The sequence below is a fragment of the Chironomus tepperi genome, unplaced genomic scaffold (assembly GCF_022539635.2).
Source record: "Chironomus tepperi strain 1889 unplaced genomic scaffold, CSIRO-AGI_Ctep_v1 contig_176, whole genome shotgun sequence".
NCBI lineage: Eukaryota > Metazoa > Arthropoda > Insecta > Diptera > Chironomidae > Chironomus > Chironomus tepperi.
The window spans coordinates 388,858-416,479 of NW_027226298.1; the positions used below are offsets into that span (position 1 = coordinate 388,858).

Consider the following 27,622-nt stretch of genomic DNA (forward strand, 5'->3'; position numbering starts at 1 on the left):
TGTAGTAATCTAAGCTCCACATAGGAGCTTACTAACTCTAACTACTCCAAGTAGTTCCACATGATCACATCAACCTTTATCCACAAAATTTACATTTCTTACACATTTCCCACAATCACACCATCTATACCTTAACAGCTCTTTTCAAAAACGCGAATTGGATATCATGTTACAAATCCTTTTCAGTCATGCCTTAGTCAAATCACAATTTTCACACCATGATTTATAAATTTCAAACATGAATGAAGGAAATTTGTTAGAAAATTTATTACTTTAATCTAAATCACATATTTATTGCATGATTTTTATGTCTTTTCGTGACTGGCTCAAAAATTTACGAAAAAAATTCAAATTAGGTAGATGAAATGTAAATTTGCACGCAAATATTTGACTGAAATGTATTTTTGAGGAATTTGGACAAATTTCTGGTCTGGTGATTCTTATCTTAAGATTGAACTGAAATATCTGAGTAGTGAATGAGCCCAAAGGCTCTATTTGGTAGATTTTAGGATGTGACAGCAGTTAAGTGCCAATTTGGGGAACTACAGTGAGTTCTGTAGTTTGTAAGTATGCTTTAGTATCACTAAGCACGATAACTCAGTATTCAGGACATCATACTAAATTCAGTACTAGCAGTCGGACCGTTCACTTATTATGTAGCGCTCTTAAAAGAAAAGAGGATACATGAGGTTCCAAAAGGTCAAATGCACGTTACATTATCAATGAACAGACTCATAATAAGCCTAAGCCATTTGAAACTTTATCCATCATACCTAAACAAACTGCATGTACTATTTTCCGTACAAAATTTAAAGCAACTGCCAATACTTTATCTACATTTCCATGATATTTGAAATGTATATCTATGTATCTACCGCAAAATCGATTTTCTATTCTATTCTCGTACCTAGCTATAGTTTCTTTCCTATAAGGTCAATGATATTGGCGACATACTGCTGAACTTTCAAGTCTGTGGAAACAATTCGGAAACTTAAGAAGATGAACATGTCAAAAATTCTTTCCTGACTATTTTCTCATAGCTGGTTTCTCATTCTCGCTCTATAAAACTTTTGATTGCTGGCATTCTTCCTTTTTTTCTTATTTATTTATTTTAACTTGTCAGAGTAATACTTTTCTTGTTAATGTTATGTCTTGCATTTTTCATATATATTCGGATTCTCACGATTAAGCTTTATAACATCTTTTATCTAAGATTTTATCATAAATAATTCACACCTTAAAACAATTTTTCATCGTCACATCGCAACGCGGATGGAGTTTACAATATATACTCATTTTCTTTTCTTCATTTAAATATTTCTGTCTTTTGGGGATTCTAAGTGTTTTATTAACGGCTCGGGATTTTTGAATATTTTAAACGGATTTTGAATTTTTTTTTAAAAAATTTGAAATTTTAATGACCGTTATTTTTAGAATTTGAATTTTTCATTCATTAATGATTGGATCAGAAGCAGATAGGCAGGCGTTGAACTACCAAACCTCTCCTGAATATTCTTTTGAACAGAAGCATTGCTAGCCAACCATTAAGTTCAATTCAAACAAGTTGCTAACCCAGATAACACAAAATCCCAAAATTATGACGCAAAAACAACCAGTTCAAAGCTAAATTCGACTTTACATTGACCTGACCTTGCTTTCCTGAATATTCACGAACTCCTTTCCATTATCTAATCCTCAAACTTCTTCTTTTACCGAGAAAATTCATCAAAAACATCTTTAACCTCTAAATTTTAAGCCTTTGGCTTTGTTGCTTGTTATTAGGTCTGTTATTGTTATACAATATGTATATGAGTAAAGTGAAATGTTGTGTTAGTTGTGAAAAACGATAATGATTTTAATTCTCATATATGCTTATCTTTTTTGCCACATTTAACCTTCACTCTCAAATCTCCTGACTCGAATAAATTCGTTCAGCTTCGGACTGTATTTTGAAGGAAAATTTAAAATTTAAAGGGAAAATGGCAACAAATAAAGTTCTTATAGGCTAATTAATTACGTGTTCTTAAGAGTATCTTTGAGAATTTATTACAAAATTAAAACAATAGCACAGAGGGATGAATTTAGGCTAGGGCTGGATGATAATAATGATGCTTTTGAGCATAATTTTCACCCGCACAATTATCTAGGAAAACCCTCTTTTTCGGAAGGGAAGCAGCCAAGAAATAGAAGATTAGCAATATTATAATTGAGCAATTCTTTGCTCGTTGTTTTTATTGAAAATTTCTTCTAGTTGTCTGCAGAAAATGGCAATATTTGTATTTAACGGATGGGAGTTGCTGATTAGCAGATATTAGATAACAGTCGGAAGTAGGAGAACGATGTTATAAAAGGAAATTTGCAGCATATAAACTTTTTAAGTATTTTCCTCCTCCTTTCCTAATAAACTACAGTAAACATTGAAAATTGAAATAACGAACTTCTGGGATTCAAATTTTATTCGTTAAATTTAACGAAAGTAGTTTATAGTTTACTAAAATTTTCTCAGTGATAATACTTCAAAAGTACATTTTTAATTAAATTAAGTGCTTTCTGTGAACTAAATACGATCTGATTGCCGAGATTCCATTAAAGTCATCATTTAAGGACTCAAAATGATAGGTGAGTGAGTTGAATATTGAATTTCAAAGGCTATATTGCTTAAAATTCAAAAAAATTTGAAATTTAGAATGTTTAAGGCTTAAATCCTTTTCAACCTTTAATATTTGATGATTAACAAACTATCAAGCATTGAACTTCATTTCCAACTCTGAATGTTAAACAACAAACGTGAATTTTATAGTCAATATCAACACACACTTTTCATAGACAAAAAGAATGAAAAATTTTAAATGATAAGACCCAATGTACGTGCTTTGGCATGTCTAAAATTGTGGAATATAGAATGTTAAGGCACGCAAATTTGAATCGATTTTTTTTTATTTAAAAAATCCTCATCTTTAATGGATTCTGTTTTCATATGACTCGTACCGAAGGAAATACACAAAAAAGAATGAATTTCATACTTGAGTAGAATTTGGCACACATGTAGCACAGAAATTACACATACACACATGCTATAGTAATTCTTCCACCACTGATTATGTAAAATACTAAATGTATGTTAAAAGCGCCATAAAATGTTAAAATTTAAAAACATCATGAGCGCTCGTACGAATATGATTGTTGTTGCTGTTCGTGTTGATGCTCGTGCAACGATATGGTGTGTCATGAGAAACGAGAAGAAAAGCTTTTTTATGTCTGTACATAATATGCTTTCATATTGTTCTAATGATGAATTTAAGAATAAAATAATTCTAATTTTCTCGGTGCTTAAATTCTGGAAATTTTATTTTACGGAACGAATTTACAGCTGCTTGCTTGCTGCATGCAGTGAGTGATGTAGCGTGGATAGCAATTAATTTGTTTTAGATGAGGATTTATTGGGGGTAGAGTTGGTATAAAGCTTCAAAGTTTGTTACTTAATTATACTTCGGGGTTGTCTTCCACTTTGGATTTTTAATGAAGAACTTGATATTGTTGTAACTTGGCAATAGTTCATTTGGCAATCTGATAGTATTGCATAAGGTATTGGAAATCGACAAGTGGTAGTCTACGATAGATAAAGCTTCAGACATTATCTAAGTGAGGTTATGGATCATAATTGCATTGCACAACCAGAAAATTAGGAGATAAGGCAATCTAGAGCAATATTTTACAACTGACACCATGTTAATCGCCATTTTGAAGATTCAACGACACCAAGATTCCTAAAATGTCAAGATTAAACTCAATTTCAATTGTTAAGATGTGCCTGAAAGGCTACGGAGTACTTCATTATCACTAGCAGCGACCACATATTAGGAATCGAAGTTCTAAGGAGTCATCAACTCAAAAAATATAAATATTGAGGACCCCTAAACAGAAAATTCAATTTCCACTCCAAAAAGTACTAAAAAATAAGCTGTAATACAGCACAAAAATTAATTCAAAGTATAACCTAAAGTTAACATCCAAAACAGCGATTTTGACAACATTGGATATAATTCAGCACCGAAAATTTTCCATGTCTTACAGTAACCAACATCATGTTTTGCTCAAAACCGTACACAAAATTGATCATAAATTTATGAACAGCATCAAACCTCAAGCCTAGATAGCAATTAATTAGAGAATCAGTATGAACTGAACATTAATACATTAATCCAAGAGTGTCGGATTCTTCCATCAAACAAAGTGCTTTCATTCTTGATATTTGTAGCAATTAATTATGTTTGGAACAATGAGAATCAAGTATAACGTCTGGAAGTAGGTTAGATACTAATTTTACTAATTTTCCCCTCCCTGCTGCTCCTTTTTCACTTTTTTTTTTGCTTTGCTTTTCAAAAAAAGCAGAAAGAAAGCAGGTAAGCACATCTCCGGGGGCTAGAGAAGACTAATGTAGAAAAGCATCGTCCCACACAACACAAAACAAAGCACAAAGCAGAATATTTACGTAGAAAGGAAGAAAAAAAAAATAAAATTCCTTTTGCTTCTTTTTTTCTCTTCTTTTGAGCTCAACGACCATAAATATTTTAACATCAAAAGGAGAGAAAAATTCATTAATCAAAAATCCACACTGGATTCACGTCACATACTTCTATTGGCTAGAAGCAACAACCTTTCACTATGTATATCCTCAAGATTTTTTCACTTATTTTATTGATGCACCGCTGGTTATTCCTTATTTCCTTTAAATTATTTCACATTTTGAGAAGTATAATATTTTACACAAATATACACACACATACACACACACAATTTTCATGTCGTGGAGAAAATTTCTTCAATAACTTGAATCTGATTATGAATAATTTAAATATTCTGTTTCCTCTTCTTTCATATTATTTCATTTTATTTTATTTTTTTTCACTAAAACGGGTGCAAAAAAGCAGAAAGCGAATGTTGAATGTTTCTGAAATATCCACAAATGCCTTAAACTACAAATTCTTCTTATTATTTTTATTCCTTTTTTTTGATATATTAAAAACTAGAGAATCCTCTTCTGGGGATGATATGCGCAAATTTTTATTTATAACAATCGTCTCGTCGCGCCAAAATCTAAATTTGCACTGACAAAAATTTCTATTCTTTTATCTTTGCTGTCTGTTACTGATGCTTATACACGTAAAACATTCGATATGCATTGAATTTGTATGGACGCAACAATAGATCCAATGTTTTCGACAGTAACGGGAGCTTTTTGATCCTTTATCTGTGTTAGTGTATTACTTTCATATCAGATACATATTAAACAATCCCCTTGAATACATTAAGCATTAAAACATTGGAATTAAACCAAGTCAATTTTCCACATTTATGTCGACGATATCATGTAAAAAAAAGGAAGAGAGAGAGCACATACATCTTATATACATATGTGAGACATCTTCTTGGTTTCCATACTCAACATTTTTTTTTTCGTGCACAGCACACAATGTTTAATGATACTGCGGCAATGTGAAAAGAATTATGCATACATGTTCATATCTACACGAGATATTTTTGGAGATGAATGCTTAGACAAAAAAAACAGGAACATGTGCCGTATGTCATAAAGCATTTAAATTCAACAGTTCATCACAACATAGAGTTACAATGTAAAGCATGAGAAGATGTAAAGGTAGACGTTTATGTAAATTTTCTATTCTTTTCACATCGTCTGTTTACTTGCCCCACAAAAAAATAAGAATGCCTGCTCTATTTTCGACAATAACAATCATAGTGATGGTGTCGATGATGAGAATAATAATAGGAACAATATACACATCTATTCATCTATAGAAATCGTGTGCATAGTAAATTGTATTGAGCATGGAAAATTTTGCCTTGGGAAATTAGGAAATGCGGAGAAGGTGTGATAGTGGGAAATATAGAGTAAATAAGTGTATTTGTCTATTTACGCTATATGATTCAGATATATACAGGGAGTCTTGGAACATCACTGATGCGGACAGACATTCAATTGACGTCTTTAAAAGGAGGATTTTTAGAATCAAATTTGACCTTATGAAGGAATGAAATTGGTAAAACTATAGGACCAATGCTGAGCTTCACCAGCTTCTTCAGAAGTTGTTCATAAGAAGCAATCATAAGAAGAATCAAAGATAACAGACTTCAATGCTCTGGACATGCTACTATTGTAGTAGACCTGTTGAAGCTGCTTTAATCAAGGAAAGCAAATAACTTTTAGAAGGAGGGTGTTGATGGAAGCAATTTAGCAATTGATATTAAGAATCGTCAGGCTACAGTATGCTAAAACTTCAGCTTCAGGTGACTTCAAAAGTCAGCTAAGAACCACAATTGATCTTTATAACCAGTAAAGTATGTAAGTGTATCTGAGAAGCAATCATCATGGTAGTTGACTCAAATATATTGTGTTAATTCGAGAATCGTCAGTTTGAATCCTATTATTGCCGAATTTCTCCTTTTTCAGAACTGATCTATTGAGAACCAATCTTTAAGAAGCATCCTGAGAAGCACTGACCTTGGCAATAACTGCCCACGTAAAAACACACTCAGATCTAAGACTAACTAAGAGGAGAATCATGAAATCATTGCGACTATAATGTGTTTACGCCAATAGCTTTTCCTCGCAGATAATTGAATCAATCGCTTGGAAAAGATTTATTAGGACAAGTCAGTTTCTTATTCCTTAAGGGATGCTGACAATATATCATAATCAAAATTAACCATAGCCTATAAGAAATGAAAAGCTTTTTTTTGTGTTAATCAAGTAATATTCTTAGGAACGGAAATCGATAGAAAGGTTAGTCAATTGATGTTTAAAAAAATGGAACAAACAACAAAAAATTAAGAAGCAAAAGTTCCTGTTTGTAGTTTTTTTATGGGAGAAACTTACAAAAACTTGATCTATTACTTAGTTTGGAATTAAATTATACAACATGTATAAAACATGCTTTGATTTAGATCCAGTTTAGATCATTAAATGTGAAGTTTTTGGGGAAGCAAAAGTTGGGGATTTTTACGAATGAATAAGCTTTGATGAAATAATGAAGAGAAAAAGGGTCCAGTAAAGTTTTATTTGTTTCAAAACGGAGATGATGATTGTATCTAGGGTATAAGTGCTTGCTGTCGTAAATTGATAACTACTTTAACAACAAATTCGATCAAATCTTGTGGGGCTATTTTCATGGTCATCTTCTCATTCTTATAGCCGAGAAAGAATAAGGAAAAAGCAAGCAAGGAAATGGTGTGTCGGCAAAACAATTTATAGACGAGAGATGTTGTTGCTGTCATGTAGTGCTTGTATTGTTTAGGAGAATGCATAGATGAGATAATAGCTTGCATGTTTGACTTGTGTTTTAATTTATTTCTAATGACTTTATATGTAACTCCTTTAGAATGATGATGTTATTGGAAGTTCTTGTGAATAGAATATTGTAATTCCTAGTTTCATGCTTGATGGACAGATACTCTATTGATATGGAAATACGGATGATGGCTAGTTATCGATTAGTTATTGTAGGAAGAATGTAGCAAAGAATATGCAGTGATGAAGTAGTTGTCAGTGTTGTATTTGGGTTCCTGTTCTAGTCATGCAACTCAGTTTGTGTGATCCACGACTATGTTCTATTGCATTCATATGCAATAGGTCATGCAATTATGCACAGTTGGAAATCAAACTCCACACATTAAGTGTTCCTTAAACTCTATCTATCATGTTGCCTTTCCCATAAATTTTACCTCAATAAAATAATAATAATCCAGCAGCTATCATTGCAAAGTTAGCTGGAAGCACTCAAAACATAATTTCGTCATAAAATCAATTCACTTCCGGGTCATAATATGTGAACATTTCCGATAACTATGTTGCACGACATTCAAAATGGAAAGATTCTCTGTTCCAGTGTTGTCTAAACTTTTGTGTTACAGCTGTCTTTGTTTGTAAGCTAAGACGAAAACCGTATACGGCATGCGGCTCATGTTGTAGAATTTCGACAGCATATGAGTGTGCTGCGACACACAGTTTGGACAGCACCGTCTATTCTTCTATTTTATGAGGTTTATGGGTGATAATAAAATATCCATTGATACAAATTCTCTCAATTTCATTCTTTACTGTCACATTAATTCAGTGAACAGATGTACTACAAAATATTTCACTTTACCCCTTTAAAGTATGCAGCAATTACTTACTTGAAGCTATTGAATGATTCAATGACTGTTATAAAATGTAATTTATTTGAGCATAAAACTTGAGAATTCTCATAACATTTCCTTTTCTCTCAAGCTAGTCGTATTGTAAAGTTGAATTATGTGAATAAGTGATCATTTTGCTCACACTTTTATTTCATTATTGTTATTCTATTTTTTGTTGTTATTTACAATATTTTTTAGTCGGTTTAAAATTGCTCACTAGTTTCGGAGACGTTGAAGTGTTCGGTTGAGTTTTTTTTTTATTTCGTGAGTTATTAATAATTAATTTATTTGATTTTTTGAATCTCAATCTGAAATTGAATGGAAAAGTTATAAGATGCTCTTAAGATCAATATAGTTAATAAGTGGGGACATTCCTAATGGTTCTGAAGATCTTTGTTAATAATCCATAAAATTAATGAATTTGTTTATAAAAGTGTGATTCACAAAGATATGGGATTTTTGAGAGGATGGTGACTAAAATTTAGATCAAATATTGAAAATTTGTGTAAAGTTAAAAAAAACTTTTAATAATGACTGAGACTTTAAAATTTTTAAGTTAGATTAGTTCGTAGATTTAAACAAATTTTCAACATTTTGTAAAATTCAAATTATTTTGGGCATAATCTTCAGACATTTTAAAACAATACATTTCAAATTTTCAATGTTTTAAAGAATCTCCAATTTTTAGAAAATCAAACTTATGTTTCAAATTTGTTTAATATTTTTTCAAATTTGAAAAATTCGATTTTTTTTAGAAAAGCTCTAGAAATTCTAAAAATTCTTTTAAATTTATGAAAACATCAAATTCTTAAATTTCAAATTCTCAAATTTTTAAAAAATTTAATTTTTAAAAAGTTTCAAATTTTAGAAATAATTTTTTAATATTCAGAAAAAAATTTTAATCAGAAAAGTCAAAAAGAAGTATCTTTAAAGAACTTTAGAATATGAACAATTCTTTATAATATTTTAAATCGGCATTAAAATTTGGGAGTGAAACATTTGTTGACAAATATCATCCATGAATAATTTACCCTGAATTTGCAAATAGATTGAAATTAGATTATCTCTAGTAGATTTAAAGATATCTCAAGCCGATTTAAAATTTGCATTTCAAACTCTGAATAAAACCTAACTATTTTAAAATATTTATTTGCATAAATAAATTCGATCTATTTTTGTTTGAGAGGATATGCGGATGTAATATTAAGCTCCTATTAGTCTGCAATTGATTTGATCAAAATAGAACTATTATACCAATGAACTTGAGCATCATAGAACTTTTCAAAAGTTACTAGTTAAAGTCGACTAGGATTCTGTATGGAAAAGTCAACTCGACTCCATACAATATCCAAGTCGACTTCGAGTTCTTGCAAAAGTTAGCAATTGCAAGATGTATTAACAAAAGCTTACAAATGAATCCTGTTTAAATAATTCCAGCTAATAAACTAATAAAGCAAAAAAACAGTCAATAGCAACAAATCCAACAAAACCCGATGTATAAATAATGTGAAGTGATTCCATCATAACAAAAAATTCCACAACTTTTGTCGAAAAGGAGAAAAAAGAGTGATTAAATTATTCATAATATATAAAAAAACTAGTGAAGATGAATCATTAAACCATGTGAGATGCACGTAATTAGCATGAGATAACAAACAAAAAAAAGTGATTAAAAATAAAACCAGTATTACTGAGCAGCATGTGCAAAGAATCATAAACTATAAAAAACGAGAAAAGCATCAGCATATGCAACAGAAATTTCACAAACATTCAAGACATTTTATAATCGTCGACAGAAAAATAAAAATCAGAGTATTAGGTAAATATATAATAATATTTTACTGTAGATGTGCGCATCTCAATGACTTTTTACATCTCTTTTTTGTAAAAATACATTTTTAACTGTCGCGATCTTGATCTTCAAGACGAACGTGACAAAACTTTTTTTTTTGTTCACTCTCCGAATAATCTTTTCTGTCTGTGCCGTGCTGTAAATGAAAGCTAAAAGGAGGCGAATAAAATAATCGAGCAAATGAGTTCCTCTCACTCTCTTCCATATTTAAGCATGTCATCGCACCACCTTGATATTCATTAGTATGCATCACCATGTGCTTCCACTTTTACTTACACCGCATTTAACAGCTTCAACTTAAAAATCAAATGATTTATTTCTATTCTGACAAAAGTTTTAATGCATATCCAATTTGTGTCCTTGTCAAAGGGCATGAAGCAATTTGTAATGCATCGTTAAATGCAAACGGTAGTAGACTTTGAGTCTGCATGTGTTTCTGGTTCATTCAATGCCATTTGTTACTTTTGTTTTGTTAATAAATCAAAATTGACTTCCTTATCATTTACTAAGAATAGTTTTAGTTAGCAGACGCATTCTATTTATACCATGCGACGGAGTTTCTTGTTCTTTCTTTTGCTTTCTTCTTGATTTAATGAATTGGATGCATATCCGGTTGACGGATGTATCTAAAAGGTGAGGGGAAGGGAACTGGTTTGGGGTTAATCCATATTAGTTTGCCACAAGACGATCCTATGAGAATGTGACACCAGACTAATAGTTGCAGCTTATAATGGGATTCGAACCACTTCTTTGACAATATCACTGTGTATATTGTACAAGACTACTCTACTCTAGTCCACAACTTGCTGCATCTTAAATTGATAATCGCTTGAATTATGTACTATTATAATAGTTCATTGCTGTCTAAAGCTGCCCACATTTTACAGAACCATCCCATCAGAATAACATCTCCAATATGATTTATGAAGACATTCTGAGACTATTGTCCCCTTTAATAAAATTGCAATAAAAAGCTAATATTGCAAAATGAATCGGAAAGTGATGAATGAGTGCAAATTTATATTAACATGAATAGCACCGAGCGCCGAGGGATTGATTGATATAAATAAAATAGAATGATATAAAAATTGCATTGCAAGTTAAAATTAAATTTTCTTCATTTCTTGTGTTGGACGTACACAGATTTATTAAAGAAAAGAAGTACATAATGTAATGTGATTCATTCTGTAGTTACCGCTTCCTTGTTGCTTGTATTGGAACAATACAATATTTTCTTCTTTTCTGTTTGCCTAATTTACCGGTGAAGATTTTACAAATTAAGCTTCCCATAATATTAATCTTTGGAATTGTCGAGTCATTCCGGCAACCAACACACACACACATAGAATATTGAGTTCTTTGAGCTCAAAAAACATGACTTTAACCAGACTTCGATGTCGTTATTGATACATTGACCATCTTACAAAAAAATAAATTACATTAAAGAGTTCCGATCCGATATGAAATTTTATGATTTATTTTCGTTCATAAATATCGATTGAGTTCAAGCTTCAACTGCTTCTCTTAGTGTTTCAGCTGATTAATGAAGTATCAACCCTTTTTAAGGTTTATTGGGAATAGTTTCATGCACTTTTGTGCTAAATTTATGGATGCTTTGCATCAACACCCTTTAATGCTCAATGAACTTTCGTACTTGAGGAAAGAGTTTGGTGATTGAATGGATAAGCTCGATTGTTCTATTTTTAAATATTTTTGTGAACGAAATGAATGAATTTAGAAGTAAATATATTGACCTTTAACTCAGTTGATGCTTTAGCTTGAGCTTTGAAGCATTTTAAGACAAGTTCTAAGAACTAAGCAAATTGAATAATTTAAATGATTTATTCTGTAAGACAAGATTGATTAAGAACAGGAATCCCATACAGCACAAGTTTGTTAATCGTTCCAAAATCCGGCAACAGGCTGGCCAGAGTCTTGCCGGTTTAAAGTCGAATTTTTGATCGATTTGTGCTATTTAGAGAAAGCTATTTTGAAGATCTCGGTCCAATCCCGATGTAAGCAGTGATTAAACTCAATTAGCAAATTTTATATGATATACATACTCCTAATGCAACTTGTTATCGTCTTATTAACCTTAATACAGTCAATTTTCATTATAAGATAAATTTGGCATGCTCAATTAATTAACACACCTTAGAACTGCTTAACAAATTTGTTTTGTATCTTTAGAGCTGACATACTTTCTGAGAAATAAGCAAATCAATTTATTTAATCATGTGATACGGTGTCTGAAGATGTACACTCATTTACATAATTACTCTTAAATTCACGTGTTCTTTTAGTGGGATTTCCAAATATTAAAAATCCCCCAGACTCGAAAGGACAGAATATCTTGACTTGTCATATGGGAGGAAAGCATTGTAGCAACTGTCAATTCCCGTTAAAAACCCGTGGGGTCAACCGCAAACAAATGTACAAAATGATTTTTTTTTATTGTTTTGTTGTTCGACAATGGTTTTGAGTATAAAACAAAATTAAGAAAACACATGCTGTGAGTCACTTCTCGATACACGTTTTAGTCGGCATGACAATTGTTATTAAACATAGAAAAATACCTGCTTACATTGATATTATACTTTATTGCTAAATCTATCCCTATTTGAAAATTTCACATGCAAATAAACAACAACAACCTACTCAGTAGCTACAATAGCCATGACATTGAATTCCATTTAAGAAAGTGGAAGTGATGAGCAGTCATCAAATACAAATTAATATTTTTGCGTATTTATTGATTTTTTTCGGCACGTTTTATTGGTTAATTCGGGTCAATTGATTGGGAAGATTCAAAAAATTGATTAATAATCATTGATGACGTATTAAGGAAATAGAGTAACGGAATTTCCATTACAACATCACATACATTTCGATATAATTGTGTCTAATGAATTTGATGGGAAAATATATCAACACATAAATGAATGATGAGTAGCTGAATAATATCTTTTTGATTATTAATGACTGACTGTTGTAGATTCATACTAGAAATAGATTGTGGCTTGAGAATAGTTTTAATTTTATGCGCATTTATTAAATATTACGCAAAGAAATTAGCAGCTGATTTTAGGGGTAATGGAACTATTATTTTTAAATGCTTTGACTTAAATTTAATTACAGTAAGTTGTAACATTAAGCAATTAACCTAATTTTGCTTTAAAGATGCTCCTATGAATCTCAATTTAGATATTATGTAGCGTCTTACAACTATATGTCCAAGTTGAGTTGCAAGTATGATCAAACTGAGGTCATGACCCTTTTATAAAGCATACTTTAAGAATGTCCATAAACTGAGTCAAGAGGCCACAACCAAAATATTCAATTGGACATGAACATAAGATTTTGGATGAAGTCGAGTCAGCTTTTCCATACAAAATTCGAGTCGACTTCTAGCTCTTGTTAAACATCTCTTTACAGCTGTGCAATTTAACAATCCTCAACTCACTCAGTCTAATGATTCAAGATCAATTCAGTGCCTAAAACAACTTAAAATGCGCACAAGCCACTTCATCTGCAAGTCTAACACTTTTCAATATTCCACTATGTTATTGCCATTGAAAAGTTTATTCGCACGCTCTTCAATTGAATACATAAATAAAATGTTGAACAGGTGATTGGCTACGTTTACAGTATGCACTCAATTATGCAATAATAACTGCAAAACAACTTAACATTCCACATCAAATGCTTTCATATAAAAAAAATTTGTAATGCGTGCCAGTAAGTAAATTAAGTAATAAAAATGGTGATTAGAAGAAATTCATTGTTTCATGTCAGCATGTCAATTGTATAGCACATTAATATTTGTCGTAAATAAAATTATGACCACAATTTGTAAGTGCTAGAAATAATATCGTGATATTTGCCATAACTTTTGCATTTGTCGCGGACAGATAAAAATAGAATTTGACGTCAATTGGATGCATGGAATTCCAATAAAAAAAATTAATTTAATTTAATTTTTGTGGATTGAATTTAGGGGGTCGATTGCTAGTTAAGTGAGATATTTAAGGGGATCAGTGTTAAGTGTGTCATTCGTTCCTTAACAGACAAAAAGAATGCTTTAACTATAATATCAATACGTGTCAGCATGAACATGGGGATGGTACCAATAAGTGCTAGGGGATAGTACCAGTACACACTAAGGGAATCGTATCAGGTCGTACTAAAGGATAGTACCAGTATGTACTTGTATTACAGCACTTTTAGGGATTTGTCTTCATTCTCGAAGAAATCATGTCCAGATTCCCTTCAGATCACTAATCTGCCTCCAGGCCCTCAGCCTGATGGTTTTGTTAGAGTCAAAATTCAACCCATTTCCTTGACATTTGTAGCTTTCATTGACTTTGTCCCTAGCTGCATCTTTAAAACAAAGTAGTTAAGAGTTTAATGACACTCTCAAGACTAAAAACTGCAACTTGGGAGAGGATGTCATAAATTCTATGTTTTAAATGACTCAACCACCCCAAACATCATAAAACATTTTACGAACTTACTGTATTATTCTTCCATGACATTTTTATCTCTCTGACTGACTGATTTCATGAATTTAATACAATGATTCGGAACATTTTTAATGATTTTATCATATAGCTAATATTCTCACCCCAATTTGTGAATTTTCTCACTCTAAATAAATACATTTTGACTTTTTTGTTGCTTACCGGATTGTTTGATTCCTATGCGCATTAATTGATGTGTACATTTGGCAACTCATAAGCAATAATAAGTTGTTTAATAAACATTCAGTACTGATTGAATAATAATAGTTTATTAAATATTGCTTTCTGAGCATCATAAGCTCATCATTATCATTAAATCTGATAAACAATTGAATACTGAACGTGTCTGATGAATTTTCATAAGAATCACTGTTATGATTATATTTAATTGATATTTAAGTTGTGTTTCCGAGTGACGCAATTGAAGAAAGCACCGCCAGGGAATCATTTGGCCATCAAACGGTAACGGCTTAAATTTGGTGTCAATAAAAGAGTTTTATTGTAGCTTCGAGCATTTAAAGCTCCGTGGAGGAATCTTCTTCATGTGTGTCGCTCGGGGTTGTTTAGTTCCCGATTGATTTCTATTTTAGATTCGGAGAAATTTTGAGGAATAAATGAGAAACTTCAAATAAATTTTAACTCAATTAAACTCGAAGACATTAATGAATAAGTAGTTTATAAATATTTGTCATACAAACACTTGTTTTTAAGGTTGACATTCAAGTTCTGTATCTGTTGTGCATGGAATTTGTTTTTAAAATTTACTGCACATTAAGATCCATAATTGTTCATTAAATGTATAAAGAGATTTCGAAATTATAACTGTGTGTATAGTAAATGTGTTAATAAACCTTGCAAGTACTAGTAAGGCATCGTGGATGTCTTTTACATTTTAGTCAACGTTTTCAATATTCACACATGTAATTAAATGGGTTATGTAATTTCTGTAACAAAGTATAAACTGACAATGACGACAACGATGTAATTGCACGACGTCATGGCATTTCTTGATCATATGCATCAACAACGTCATCGTGTATTGTGTCTCTCAGGTATCACATCTCTAACACAGCAAATTCAATATCATGTGATATAATTCCATCCTAAATTCCCTATACATTACAACCTAAATTCTCTATATTCTCGAAAACTGAGAAAACCTTCATTTATTCAGCTGTTTAAAGACATCTCAATTTGGAGCACAATCGAACAATCTAGCTCATTAAAAAACAGTCCATTTTAAAATATCGACACAGAAAGATGTTCAAAAAATTATTTTTCATAATCTTATTCACTTCATTTCATTTGACATTGTGTCAAGATGAAGCTGCATCAGCAGCACCAGTAGAAACAACAACAATAAAACCTCAATCTGATCAGCAAACTCAATCAACACAGTCTGTTGCGACAACAGTATCCACGAGAAAGCCATTCCGAATTTTGAGCGTTATAGGCGATGGAATGGTTAGTGTGATCGAAGCTAAAATTGACTTTCTACAGAGGAGGTCAGACAGAATAAAAAAATTATTCGGGACTCGTTAATTGTGTTGACATATGATACATGTCGTATTGTGGAATTCTTTCCGATGAAAAATAGTTCAATAAATCATAAATGAAAAAGCGAATTACTGTCAATGTTTTACGTATTAATCTTATTATCTGATATCAGTCATGAAAAGCTTTATCCCATTATTTAATGGAAATTGGGTATGAAAATATTATTCGGTATTATGGGTTGGTTGGCAGTGACCTAGTTTTGGTGTCAATGAACATATTGTTCAATTTTGGGTGTTCAGGTTTGCATCTATGGACTTAATTGTAACTAGGATTGAAACTGATTGATTGGTACTGCTTGATGTAGGTTAACTGCCTTAGCAGTCGAGTAACTAGAATTTCTGACCAAATGATCATTGGATGCTTGTTCGAATTTGACTATTGTGGACCAAAATCAATTCCTTTAAGCTATTTGGGAGGCGTTTGAACATCATCTTGCTATATTGCTTGGCTAGAGGAAGATCTAGCCCTAGCATCACTGTATAGTCACTGGAAATTCCACTTTTTTGTATCAAATTTCCCATTTTTACGTAACTTGGAGGAGGTTAAGTACAATAGTATTTTGTGTATATTACTAAGTCATTAGTAAGATCAAAATCTTTAATGATATCCAAATAAACCAACAATTCTCACCAAAAATCATGTTCAAATCCAGTATCTCATGTGAAAAACTATAACACAACAAAAATAACGTCAATTATCAACAATGTAATGATAACTTTTACTACAAGATTGCGTGCAATTTGAACAATATGCTCATCACTACCGCAAATTATCTTCGATGTAATAATATTTTTATAGATAATTTCACGTGTGATGAAGGATGCACATTATTTCCCATTAACAAGGTATGTAATTTATTGGCATGCGGTGAGATAATCAAATTCAATGTACTATGAAACCAAAAAATTGCAGTCGCATGTAAAGAATTCAATTCATTAGCCAGTCAGAACCATAAAACCCAAAAGCGGAAATAAAGGTTTTTATTGAATAGTTTTGCTAGATAATTTCACTAAAAATGTCCATTAAATGAGTTTAATGGCAATTCCAATGAAATACTATGTAGGCGTGTGAGAGATTCCTCTCGTGTTTGTGACCGCAAAACTTTTTTCCGCACACTTTATTTCAACGAAAGTTTTAATTGTTGTGCATGTTTGTGCTTATTTGAAGGAGTCAAGAAGTTTTATTTGTTGCTAAATGCACAACACGTTGTCCTTGAAATTGATTCAGTCAATTGTATCTGGTGTTTTGAATAAAACATATTACAATTCTTATTTGGGGGTTATCTTTAAATGATGTCTAGCTTTTAAGAGCTTTCAGGAACAACTGTCAGGGTGCCTCCTTGTCATTTTGTTGTTTTCTCATTAACGAGACGCTGTAACGGAGCCTAAGAGGCTATCTTGTATCACTCGATCTTCTCCAAACCCTATTCTTATTCGTGTCTATATTCCGAAAGACACAAGGGTTAAACAAGGGTCTGGTATCACATATTCGGCTATTTCTGCTCCATGTGCCTTCCGGGTATCATCATCATCAGGATTGTCGGACAAATTCATTTCATAAAGCTTCCCATTTTATTCAATTGACATCATAAAGGCACAACCCCAATAATCATATTGAGTATCTCTTATTGTGAAATTTAATAATCGTGATGCTATCAAGCACGTGCTAATTATAATAAACATGAAGTTATTCTTAATATGTATCTCGATTTCTGTAAATTTTGAATTATTAATCAATTTACAAGTTACATACATAGTTTTACACAAATTTGTTCATAGGAATTCTCCTGACAGTGACTTGCTGGATTTTTTCAATTAACTATTTTTTTGATAATAGTTTTACATTAATTAATGCTATCCATTTATTAATTTAATTATGATGACTGTAATTGAAACTTTTGTGAGAATCGCGAGATATCTATTAAGTAACTTAATCTCATCGATTTGTTTAAGCATTGTTGATTAATATCCAACTATAAATTTCGATTTACTCTATATTAAACTGGATTTTTGTGAGAGATTCTTTCATGATAATGCGATAATTGTTACTGAATTATTAATGTCTGTGTTCATTGTTCTTGACCAAGACAATACGAGCTGTCTACCGTTCATTGTTCAATTGATTCGTGACATAGTTGGCATGTTGATGGTCAAATTGTGTAAATATTGTATTTTGCCGGTTTTGTTTTGTATAACCGGCAGTAAACTGCGTATGTCAGTCAAGTGTTCTTGGATATTTCATGACAATATTGAATAGAGTTACTACATAATATATAGATTGATTTTTATGCGGATATTAAAGTCGATTTGGATTTTGTATGGAAAATTCGATTCGATTCCATATAAATTTTGGGTCGACTTCGAGCTCTGGCTTTTAGCTTGAACCAGAAGAGAAGCTATTGAGCCGATTGTGTGGTAAAGGTATCTCCACATAACCACTTAAATTCAATTTTAAATCAATTTCGGAGACCAGGAAAACACCAATGTGTGATTCTGATTCTATGAACTACAGAAAGAAGTCTGTTTTGGATTGTAACCACAAACATCAATAAGATTGAGGTTACCATTATGTTTCCTAGTTCGATTAGTTCCTCTTCTGATGTTAAGCGTCATAAGTGACGTCATAGATGTTCATCAGTGCATGGAAATTTACATGAGCATATAACTCATTGACTGCAAGGAAGAACCAATAAGAAAGTAGAATATTAATTATCAGGAAACATCAAATTAATTTAATTTGTTAATTTTACATCGTTTTGAATAATTTATTTCAATTCTAAATATAGGAATTAAATTTCGTGATTATCATACCTAATTAAAATAGTAAAATGTATTCATTAATTGAGACTAATAAGCTTAACGGCTTTGAAATATTCAAAATTCTAGAAGTTAGTTGAGACACAAATTGGGCGCTGAATGCAGCGGAGAGAACTAGAACTAATCTACAATTTAGAGATTCTAAAGTCGGATCGATATTTTTTGTAATGGAATTAAGTTCCATTTGCTAAGTTATGACATAAAGTTGTGAAAATTCAACAAACTTCATTGGTGAATGTAAAGAAAACTTCAAAAATTTGCATAAAAAAGTGAAACTATTGACAATATTCAGTCAAACAGTAAGTAATGAAAATATCCAGTCGACATACTTAGAGCCCCTAGCTTTCATAACAGTAGTGATGTGAACATTTTCGTAAACAGACGGCTTATTTCATTCGAACATTTAAAAAATAGTAATTCAGTGTAAAAATGAATCTCAATCAATTAATATCCTTACAGGCGACATGTCTGAGAGAGGCAAGAAAATATTTGCAGCAGCCGGAATCTCAACATCATTAGATACAGTGTTAGCGACAACATTAGGTACAACCTATCATTCTAGACTGAAGAAAAGCAATCCAAATTTGTTAAGTGAAAAAAGTTTAAGTAATAATTCATCAAAAAGTTCAAGTGGATCAAGTTTGACATTAACAAATAATAATAATATAAATAGCAATAATAATAATATAAATAGTGAAAAAAATCAGTATCCACATCATCAATTTTATTGTTCTCAAATATCAACATCGGCAAATTGGCACTCGAACCGGAACAGCATTTCCTCACAAAAGGTAAATCTTGAATTTGAATTTTTCATCATAAGTTGACGTTCTCATCGATAATCTACGTGAATTCCCATATTGACTTTAATTGTTTGCGCAAGTTAAGCTTGAATTATTATTTAAAAAAGTCTCACTATTACGTGATTTAAACATCATTCACATGAGATAAGATAATTGTCGAGCTGTAACTAAAAATAGTTGCTTACAGCCTCTGAGCATAAGATCGATTTTCATCAATTTTTATAAGCCTGCCTCAATTGCCGCCAATATTTTATGTCTCTCTGCTCTACTTGAGATTCGTAATTCGATCGAGTATAAATACACACATTAATCTCGTGACTTTCTCAATATTTTTATTGACTAGACCATGTCAGTAGAGCGAAAAGCAATTTTTATCTCAATGTTGTTGACTGACGTCCAAGCACTTACAAATGAGTTAGTTAAAGAGCATCCAGTTAATAAAGTGATGATGTTTGGAATGAAGTGTGAAATGGATATGATTACTAAAAATATTTTGATTTTGAAATATTTTTTAGTGGGTTGCTTGTTTGTTGGATATGCATTAACATTTTTTGAGAATTGTAGACTAAAGTCTGCTCATAGTCATAAAATTTTCGGTATAGATGTTATAGAATCTTAGAATTTAGCTGGATATAAGTTTCCATTGAGCAAAGTTGAGGTTCTGATACTGATATTACTTACTTTATTGGAAGTACTGATCAATTGAGATCCATGCAGATTTAGGAGGACTCCAATGTAGAGATGGCTTCAGTAAAGTTCAGATTCCATGAAGATAGTGTATTCCATGAACTTCCAAAGCCTTATCAACTCTCAATCCATGGTCTCCCTTAGATTTCACTAAAAGCCAGTTCTATAGTTGCCTTGCATTTCCCATTATTCCAATGTCAATCCCAATACTGTCTATATCAGCAGCCTATTTCTAAAAGTTCTTTGGTCGCCTACATGAAACTTATGATAATAATCTCATAAATGTTACGGTAAACAATGTCTGATGCCCTTAGATATCTACGTAACTTTATGTTTCAACATGATTTTTTTTCCTCATATTTGAAGCAAAAGCTTACGTGCTGCTTGTTTGTTTTCTTACTATAACAGATAAGATCTTCTTGTTTACAGACCCAATCATCTTAATAAGCATATTTTTTAAAAGAAATGCAATATCTGAAATTATACTTTTTAGTTGTGTATGTCTGCAAGCTTTCCACTCAAAATCTATCCGTAACCAAAAATTCCCATTATTATCTCATTCTAAGAAAATATTTATTTGGACAAGATTCAATAACTTCTGAGAAAACATCCCGGATTTGCATATTTGCAGAAGAACTAAATTCAATAAGCCATGAAAACATCATACACAATATGAATTTATTAGCTTAGGTTAACGACTCAATTTGCCCTTGACTGTATAAAAGGCTTTTGTTGATTAAAGACTCATTTAACACCTCAAACATCTAATTGGAATACAAACTAATTTTGTTTAAGTATTTAGCTCCATTTAAATTTCAAAATAATTTTTAACTAGGGTTAAGACCATTCAAGCATGACGAGCATTTATACTTTCCTCAAAATTGGGTTATTTTGGGGATTGTACCGAGTAACACTAGTTGGATAGTTGCCGATAGTTGATTAAAAATCCGGTTTCTGACCGGCATGACTCTGACATGGTTTCGACTCTAAATTGATCCGAGATTCACGCCGGCCTAGTGTCGGACTTTGGATCGATTCATTGATTGTACTTTTCAAATTCGAATCCAATTCTGAGTCACTTGGAGCTTAGGTCACAATGACAGACAAAAATGATAAAATCTCGCAATTATATTCATAATTTTAGACTTTTTTTTATTGTTCTTCAATTACACACTTCAACCACTACAAAAGCAACGTAAAGCGCTTATTGAGTGTGAACAGAAAAAGTAAATATTCCATTAAGAAGCACACAATATTTATACACTGATAAAGAGCACCAAGAAAGCGCGAAGTGTGTTGCAAAAAGGGTTGATCAAGAGAGTCTATAGAAATGACAAATTAACGCACATGTTGAGACTTATTTTCTTCTCACTCTCTTGATAGCGTCCGAGTCCCGCTATTTCAAAATCAAGTCTGACTGTTTACTCTTTTACTGCTCAGTTCAGTTCATCAAAATCGCACACATAGGGAAACAATATTTTATTTTTTTCATTCAATTCACTATTTTTTTTGCGAGAGTTCAAGCCATTGTCAGAAAAATTGAGTCACTACATAAAAAAAAGTATCAGTTTAAAGTGAGGCTTCAGTCTGTTGAAATGTTATTCAATTCTCCTTCAATTATTTGTATTATTTGAGTGAAATTTCTCGGATTTCCATACTTAGATGTGCGAAATACATAACAATATAAACTTTTAAATAGTCGGCATGTAACGACGTGGCACATAAGACATAGAATCAATTAAAACAAGGACAAATTGTGTGTTGTAAGAAAGCAATGTGATTGTCTAGCAGTTCTTTTAATTATCAAAGTGAATTAAAATGTTAGATAAATATTGGAACAACTAAACGCAATTTTTGTTGTTGTAGAAGTTTCTTGACGACTTGTTCTGTTGTGGATAAAATAAAAACTTGCTTCTATAGCATTTCCTAGTGTTAGTCAAATTATTTTGTGTGAATAATATTATCAAAAACTATTTAAATTTTGTTGTGTCGTGTTGGATATGTAAATATTTTGAAACTAACAGTTTGGAGTATTACGAAAATAGTAGTCATGTGTTTTATGTCAAGTGCTAATTTGCGGGTTTTTAAAAAAATATAAAAGAACTTTTGGCTCGATTTGGCCTAATTTTTAAATATTCTAAGTCTTTCTTTAGTTTCTTGGTTGGCTCTTGGTCACTAAACATACTATATTTTTGATAACTGTATAGAAAGGATTCTTTATAGAGCAGTAGCCAAATAGACAGTGTAATTTAGTAGCCAAGCGGCATCTTGAGTTGCATTCGAAACCACTGACATGTTATTATCGTCTGACTCAAATTTTACTGTCTGTCTGGCTGTCATGTAGATAACGTTTAAAAGTGTATGCTGATAGGGTTAACAGTTCAAATTTGTGATATAATACTTCAATGTCAAGTTCAAAGAATGAAATTTAAACCTTGAAATTCGGAAAATTAGATTGTTATAATTTGCATTAAGTTTGAATCAGTTACACCACACGTCGGTGTTTTGTTTTGACACATTTTGATGTTTTCGTGAAATGGGATACTTATAAGAAATTTCTTAATCTGTGATATTTGATATTTTAATTCGTAAAGAATGATTTACAATGTCGTTCGGAAAGTCCATCTTTAAAGTCGGAATTTCTGGATGCGGCTCTGGAACTCCTTAAACATAAACATAATTTGTTTGCATAATAATTTAGGCACATTTGAAGCCTTACAATACAAGATTGAATAAACTTGACATTTTTATAATTTGTGTTCTGAAAAACCCATGAATCTTATGTTCTAAAGAGCATATTTTGAATCAATTTGACGTATTTCTGCTATCAAATTCCCACATGAACACAAATTTGAAAGGCTCCATCACCTTTACTCCACGATTACATATATCATTTCGATTGCCTTCTTCTTATTTGTCACTCGGGTTTAAATTTCCTATTCGATAATTTCAAGGCTCATTCTAGGAAATGAATAGACTATTCTCACAATCTGAATGCGTTGATGACTAATTAGTGAGTCGAAAAATTAAATGTTGTAAAATTAGACCTTGCATCAAGTGAAGAAGTATCTCACCTTAAAGGAAAACTTTCCACTTTTCTTCTTAAATTTAAAATTGCTTTTCCTTTCAAAAATGACGAAAATTTCTATCGTGAAAATAAAAACGCGATTGCTGCAATATTTTCTCATTTTTTTGCTAGGCTTAAGACTTACTTGACATAACCTCAAATTCATAAATCCTTCAAAAACATTGAAATTTAATCCCAATCTCAAATATCAAATCAAAATTATCCACTTTATCGAATCTCAAGACTATATCTCAAGCATAAACACATAAATCTATAAACGGCAACGCACTTGATGCTATGACTTATAAGAAAATAACTCTACATGATTAATAAACGCTTTTAATATAAGATTTTTATTAATAAAAGTCGTCGCCTGAAACAACTCGAAGAGAATTGCGATAAATTAGAGGTCAATGTTACAGTAGATACCTCCATATTGGCAACATAGCATTACTTTAGTGTGTAAGGAAAGACATGTATTATTCATCAAAAAGTATATAGTTAGAGCGTGATTCGAATCTTGATTCATAGGAAAAATTGTGAAAAAATAGAATTGAAAGCAATTAAAAAGAGAATTTTTGAATAAATTTTAATTCATTCATTAAACATTTTGTTGATCTCAGTAGTCAGTGAGCAATTGACTTTTAATTTATCGCACAAGTCGGCAAGAATCTCGTGTCTACATGTATGTAAAAAAAAGTTTATTTCTGTTGAAAATTTAGCGCTTAATATTTGTGAGCGAAAAGGTACAGTCAAGGAACAAACAAATCTTAATTTAGTTAATATTCAGACGAGAGTGAAAGATGATGCATTTTCCTCTCAGTCGCTCTGAATCTGACTTGTGTTTAAACAAACTGATTCAACAACAACCACCATCATCACAAACACCAGTGTCATCCTCATCTACATCGGCTGCAAGCGATTCAACTAAGCCGACAGATCGCTTGCTCATTGAAATAGATGAAAATCTAGAAAATAGTCGCGATAATTATCTCTTACCTGTTGCTTCGCAAACGTCAAGTGCAAGAATTATTCCCTCAATACGATCACCACCGTCCATAACATCATCAAGTGCACAACGCAAAGCAAAATATCAATTTGAGAACGACAACTTATTGCTTTTTAATAAATTTTTTAATCGTCAAACTAATTATAATTCTCAATCTAATAATCAGCGACGATCGGGACTCAGCACTGGTCTAGCCATGTCACAAACAGACGAATTTCACACACCAAATTATCTCTCATGGAGGAAGTTACAGCTGAGTCGAGCGAAACTGAAAGCATCAAGTAAAACATCCGCCCTTCTGTCTGGTTTCGCAATGGTAAGCAAACTCACTTCCTAAATCTTTTTATTATTTTATTCCCTTGTGTGATCTTGAAAATTTTGAAATTATGTAGAAAATTTCATGTGAGTGACATTTGTTAATGTAGTGAACTTTAGCGCATTTTTGTAGTGAATTTGATTCAGTTGTGTGACTGTAGTGTAATATACACATTGTAATACATAGTGACATAGAGTAATTGAGGTCTGAGTGATCATCTATTTGGATGTATATCCTTGAGTTGACAAGAAAGTCATATTTTTGGATGTATGGTCCAATACTCAAGTAGACAAAAAAGTGTTACAGATAGTTAATGATATGGTATTGCCTAGGATTCTTGGGCTTACTGAAGTCTCGGTTCCGATTGGCACACATTATTCATAAGAGTTAATTCGTTGCCATTTAGCGCAATTTATGGCAGTTAACATGAAAATTACTATTTGGACACAATGTTGCAGCACTGATAAAATTGTGCCAATCGGGGGTTTATAAGAATTGACGATTTCGAGGCCTAGACTTTAAGGGAATTTTAATTATAGGCATCGAGAACCAATATTATTGCCCAGTTAATGCCTACTTCTGATGTGTTTAAGTCTACTACGCTGCATACCTGAATGACATCCACAACTGTCACAATAAAATTTTCAATTCTTCCCATAAATCACATTACAGCATTCATAAAAGTTAATGCTTTCATTCAGATGACCAAACTGTAACTCAAATCAAATGACAATTTAATAGCTTTATGGATAGATATGACATACCTACCTGTCAGTAGACAAGCAATAGATCTGACAGTTAAACATATTAAATGATTATAGATGACAGGGTCACTTAACATAACTAGTTAATGATTAGCTCTTTACAAAATTAGAAACAGTCTGTGACAAGTAAATTACCAAAGTGATGAATGGATGTAGACACAGAAATATGCGCTAAAAAGAGATTTTCTTTAAAACATAAAATTAATTTTATTTTAATGAGATGTAAAGAAAAGATTTTTACGACATTCGTCGCTCTTCTGCTGTTTTTCTTCATTCGCAAGGCGGAAAGATGATTAAGAAAAAAAATTATTTTGTTGCCTTGAATTTGTTTCAAGTTTACTGCCAGAAATCAGCATCATGTCACATGTGAAATTTTCGCATATTTTATACCAAATTTTTCAGTCTTGTTTCCTCAATTATTAAGCATATTCCACCCAAACTAGTTCGATTTTATTGCCGCATATTGATGACACTGTCTGCGGCATGCAGACCAAAAATAATAATCGAAACTGGTTTGAATGGATTGTTTTGCGTTGTTGTGTATCTATTCTTATCGTGGATGTCACGGAAATTAAAAATAGTATATCCAATAAAATTTTATATATGTTTATTATCTTTTATTTCAGGTGGCAATGGTGGAAGTCCAATTAAATAATGACACAAAAGTACCGCTCGGGATGCTTATTGCCTTTTCAGTATGCACAACACTTCTTGTGGCGGTTCACATGCTCGCATTAATGATAAGTACCTGTATTTTACCAAACATAGAGACTGTATGTAATCTACATAGTATATCACTCGTACATGAGTCACCACATGAGAGACTTCATTGGTAAGTTGTGCTGTATTTGTCTCTTGAGTGACATAAATGAAGAAGAGTCGACCATGGAGCTCTTAAGGCTCGGCTATATTACTTTTATTGGCAAAAATGGAATCAGATTCCGATTGGTGTGAGACTCTGTCACGGAGCCTTCTCCATTTGTGTCGCTCGGGTCTTTAATTCATATTTGATCCAGTTTATCTTGGTCTATGCTGGACTTTCTTTTAGCTGGATCATCTCTGAGCTTAAAAACTGATTTTATGTCCATACGATTCAGAATTTCATTTTTTAACGATTTCTTGAATTTGACCGTTAATTTTTGGAAAATTCTTCTGCCCTAAACCTGAACCTGCCAAATCACTTAATTATCATCTTATCCTCTCATTTCAGGTACATTGAAATTGCGTGGGCATTTTCAACACTTATAGGTTTAGTACTATTTTTGATAGAAATTGCGATACTTTGTTGGGTTAAATTTTACGATTTATCGCAAGCGGCAGCTTGGTCAGCCTGTATTGTATTAGTTCCAGTACTCGTTGTGTTTTTAGGCAAGTTTTATATTGTTTATAAACAAGACATTTTGTATAACACGTTTTATTCATCTTCTTTGTAGCATTTGCAATTCATTTTTATCGAAGTCTCATGTCGCACAAATATGAAGTATCAGTATCAGGCATAAGAGAATTGGAAATGTTGCGTGAGCAAATTGAACAAGATAATATAGTCGATCAACATCGAAGGCGTAATCCGAATGGATTAAACTATTCAGCAGCTGGAACTGAAGTCGTTTAAATGCTTCCAAACATGCTGAACTGACATTGTCTTGTGATCAAATTTTATGCCATTATTAGACTAGTTGAATTAATGACGCTAAAAGTAAAGAAATTACTGAAATAAGAAACAAAATAATGAACTCCACTAATGAAAAAATCTCAAAAGTGATATAAAGGAACTGTAATCGAATTACATCATAATTACTTTATTTTTTTTCTTGTTTTTTTTACACTATCACATACAATTTAATAATTTATTCTGTTTCAATAATAGTTCAACAGTGTATTCTTTCTAAGAACTTTGGATGCATTGCATCAGTAAGGTTACGAATGAAGTTTTGACCACAAAATGATATACTTAAGGATTAAAATATGCAGTACCATTTTACTGAGCAGCATATTGTAGATAATTGATGTTGTGTTAATTAAGGAATATTCT

General features: G+C 31.8%; 2 protein-coding genes across 5 annotated transcripts in view; one reads left to right on the forward strand and one right to left on the reverse strand.

Annotated features, from left to right (window-relative positions):
• Positions 1-5,077, reverse strand: part of LOC139089270 (sphingosine kinase B-like) — a 122,291-nt gene extending 117,214 nt beyond the window's left edge. Inside the window, exon 1 of one of the 3 annotated variants that reach the window (XM_070638748.1) lies at positions 4,658-5,077. The gene's annotated coding sequence lies outside the window, so the exon portion shown is untranslated. Of the gene's footprint in view, positions 1-4,616 lie in introns of all 3 variants that reach the window. The other 2 variants (XM_070638747.1, XM_070638749.1) reach the window with 2 other exon arrangements.
• Positions 5,078-9,623: 4,546 nt separating this feature from the next.
• On the forward strand, positions 9,624-27,392 carry Orai (calcium release-activated calcium channel protein orai). Of its 2 annotated transcripts, XM_070638753.1 has the most exons (6): positions 9,624-10,018; positions 19,404-19,735; positions 24,677-24,826; positions 26,217-26,422; positions 26,801-26,958; positions 27,024-27,392. In XM_070638753.1, the coding sequence occupies exons 1-6, from the start codon at positions 9,946-9,948 to the stop codon at positions 27,200-27,202; spliced, it is 1,098 nt and encodes a 365-aa protein (XP_070494854.1). In that variant the 5' UTR covers positions 9,624-9,945; the 3' UTR covers positions 27,203-27,392. The 2 variants fall into 2 exon arrangements, with proteins under 2 accessions (XP_070494854.1, XP_070494855.1); XM_070638754.1 differs by lacking the exons at positions 9,624-10,018; positions 19,404-19,735 and adding an exon at positions 21,782-22,197 and having other exon boundaries at positions 24,224-24,826.
• Positions 27,393-27,622: the final 230 nt, after the last annotated feature.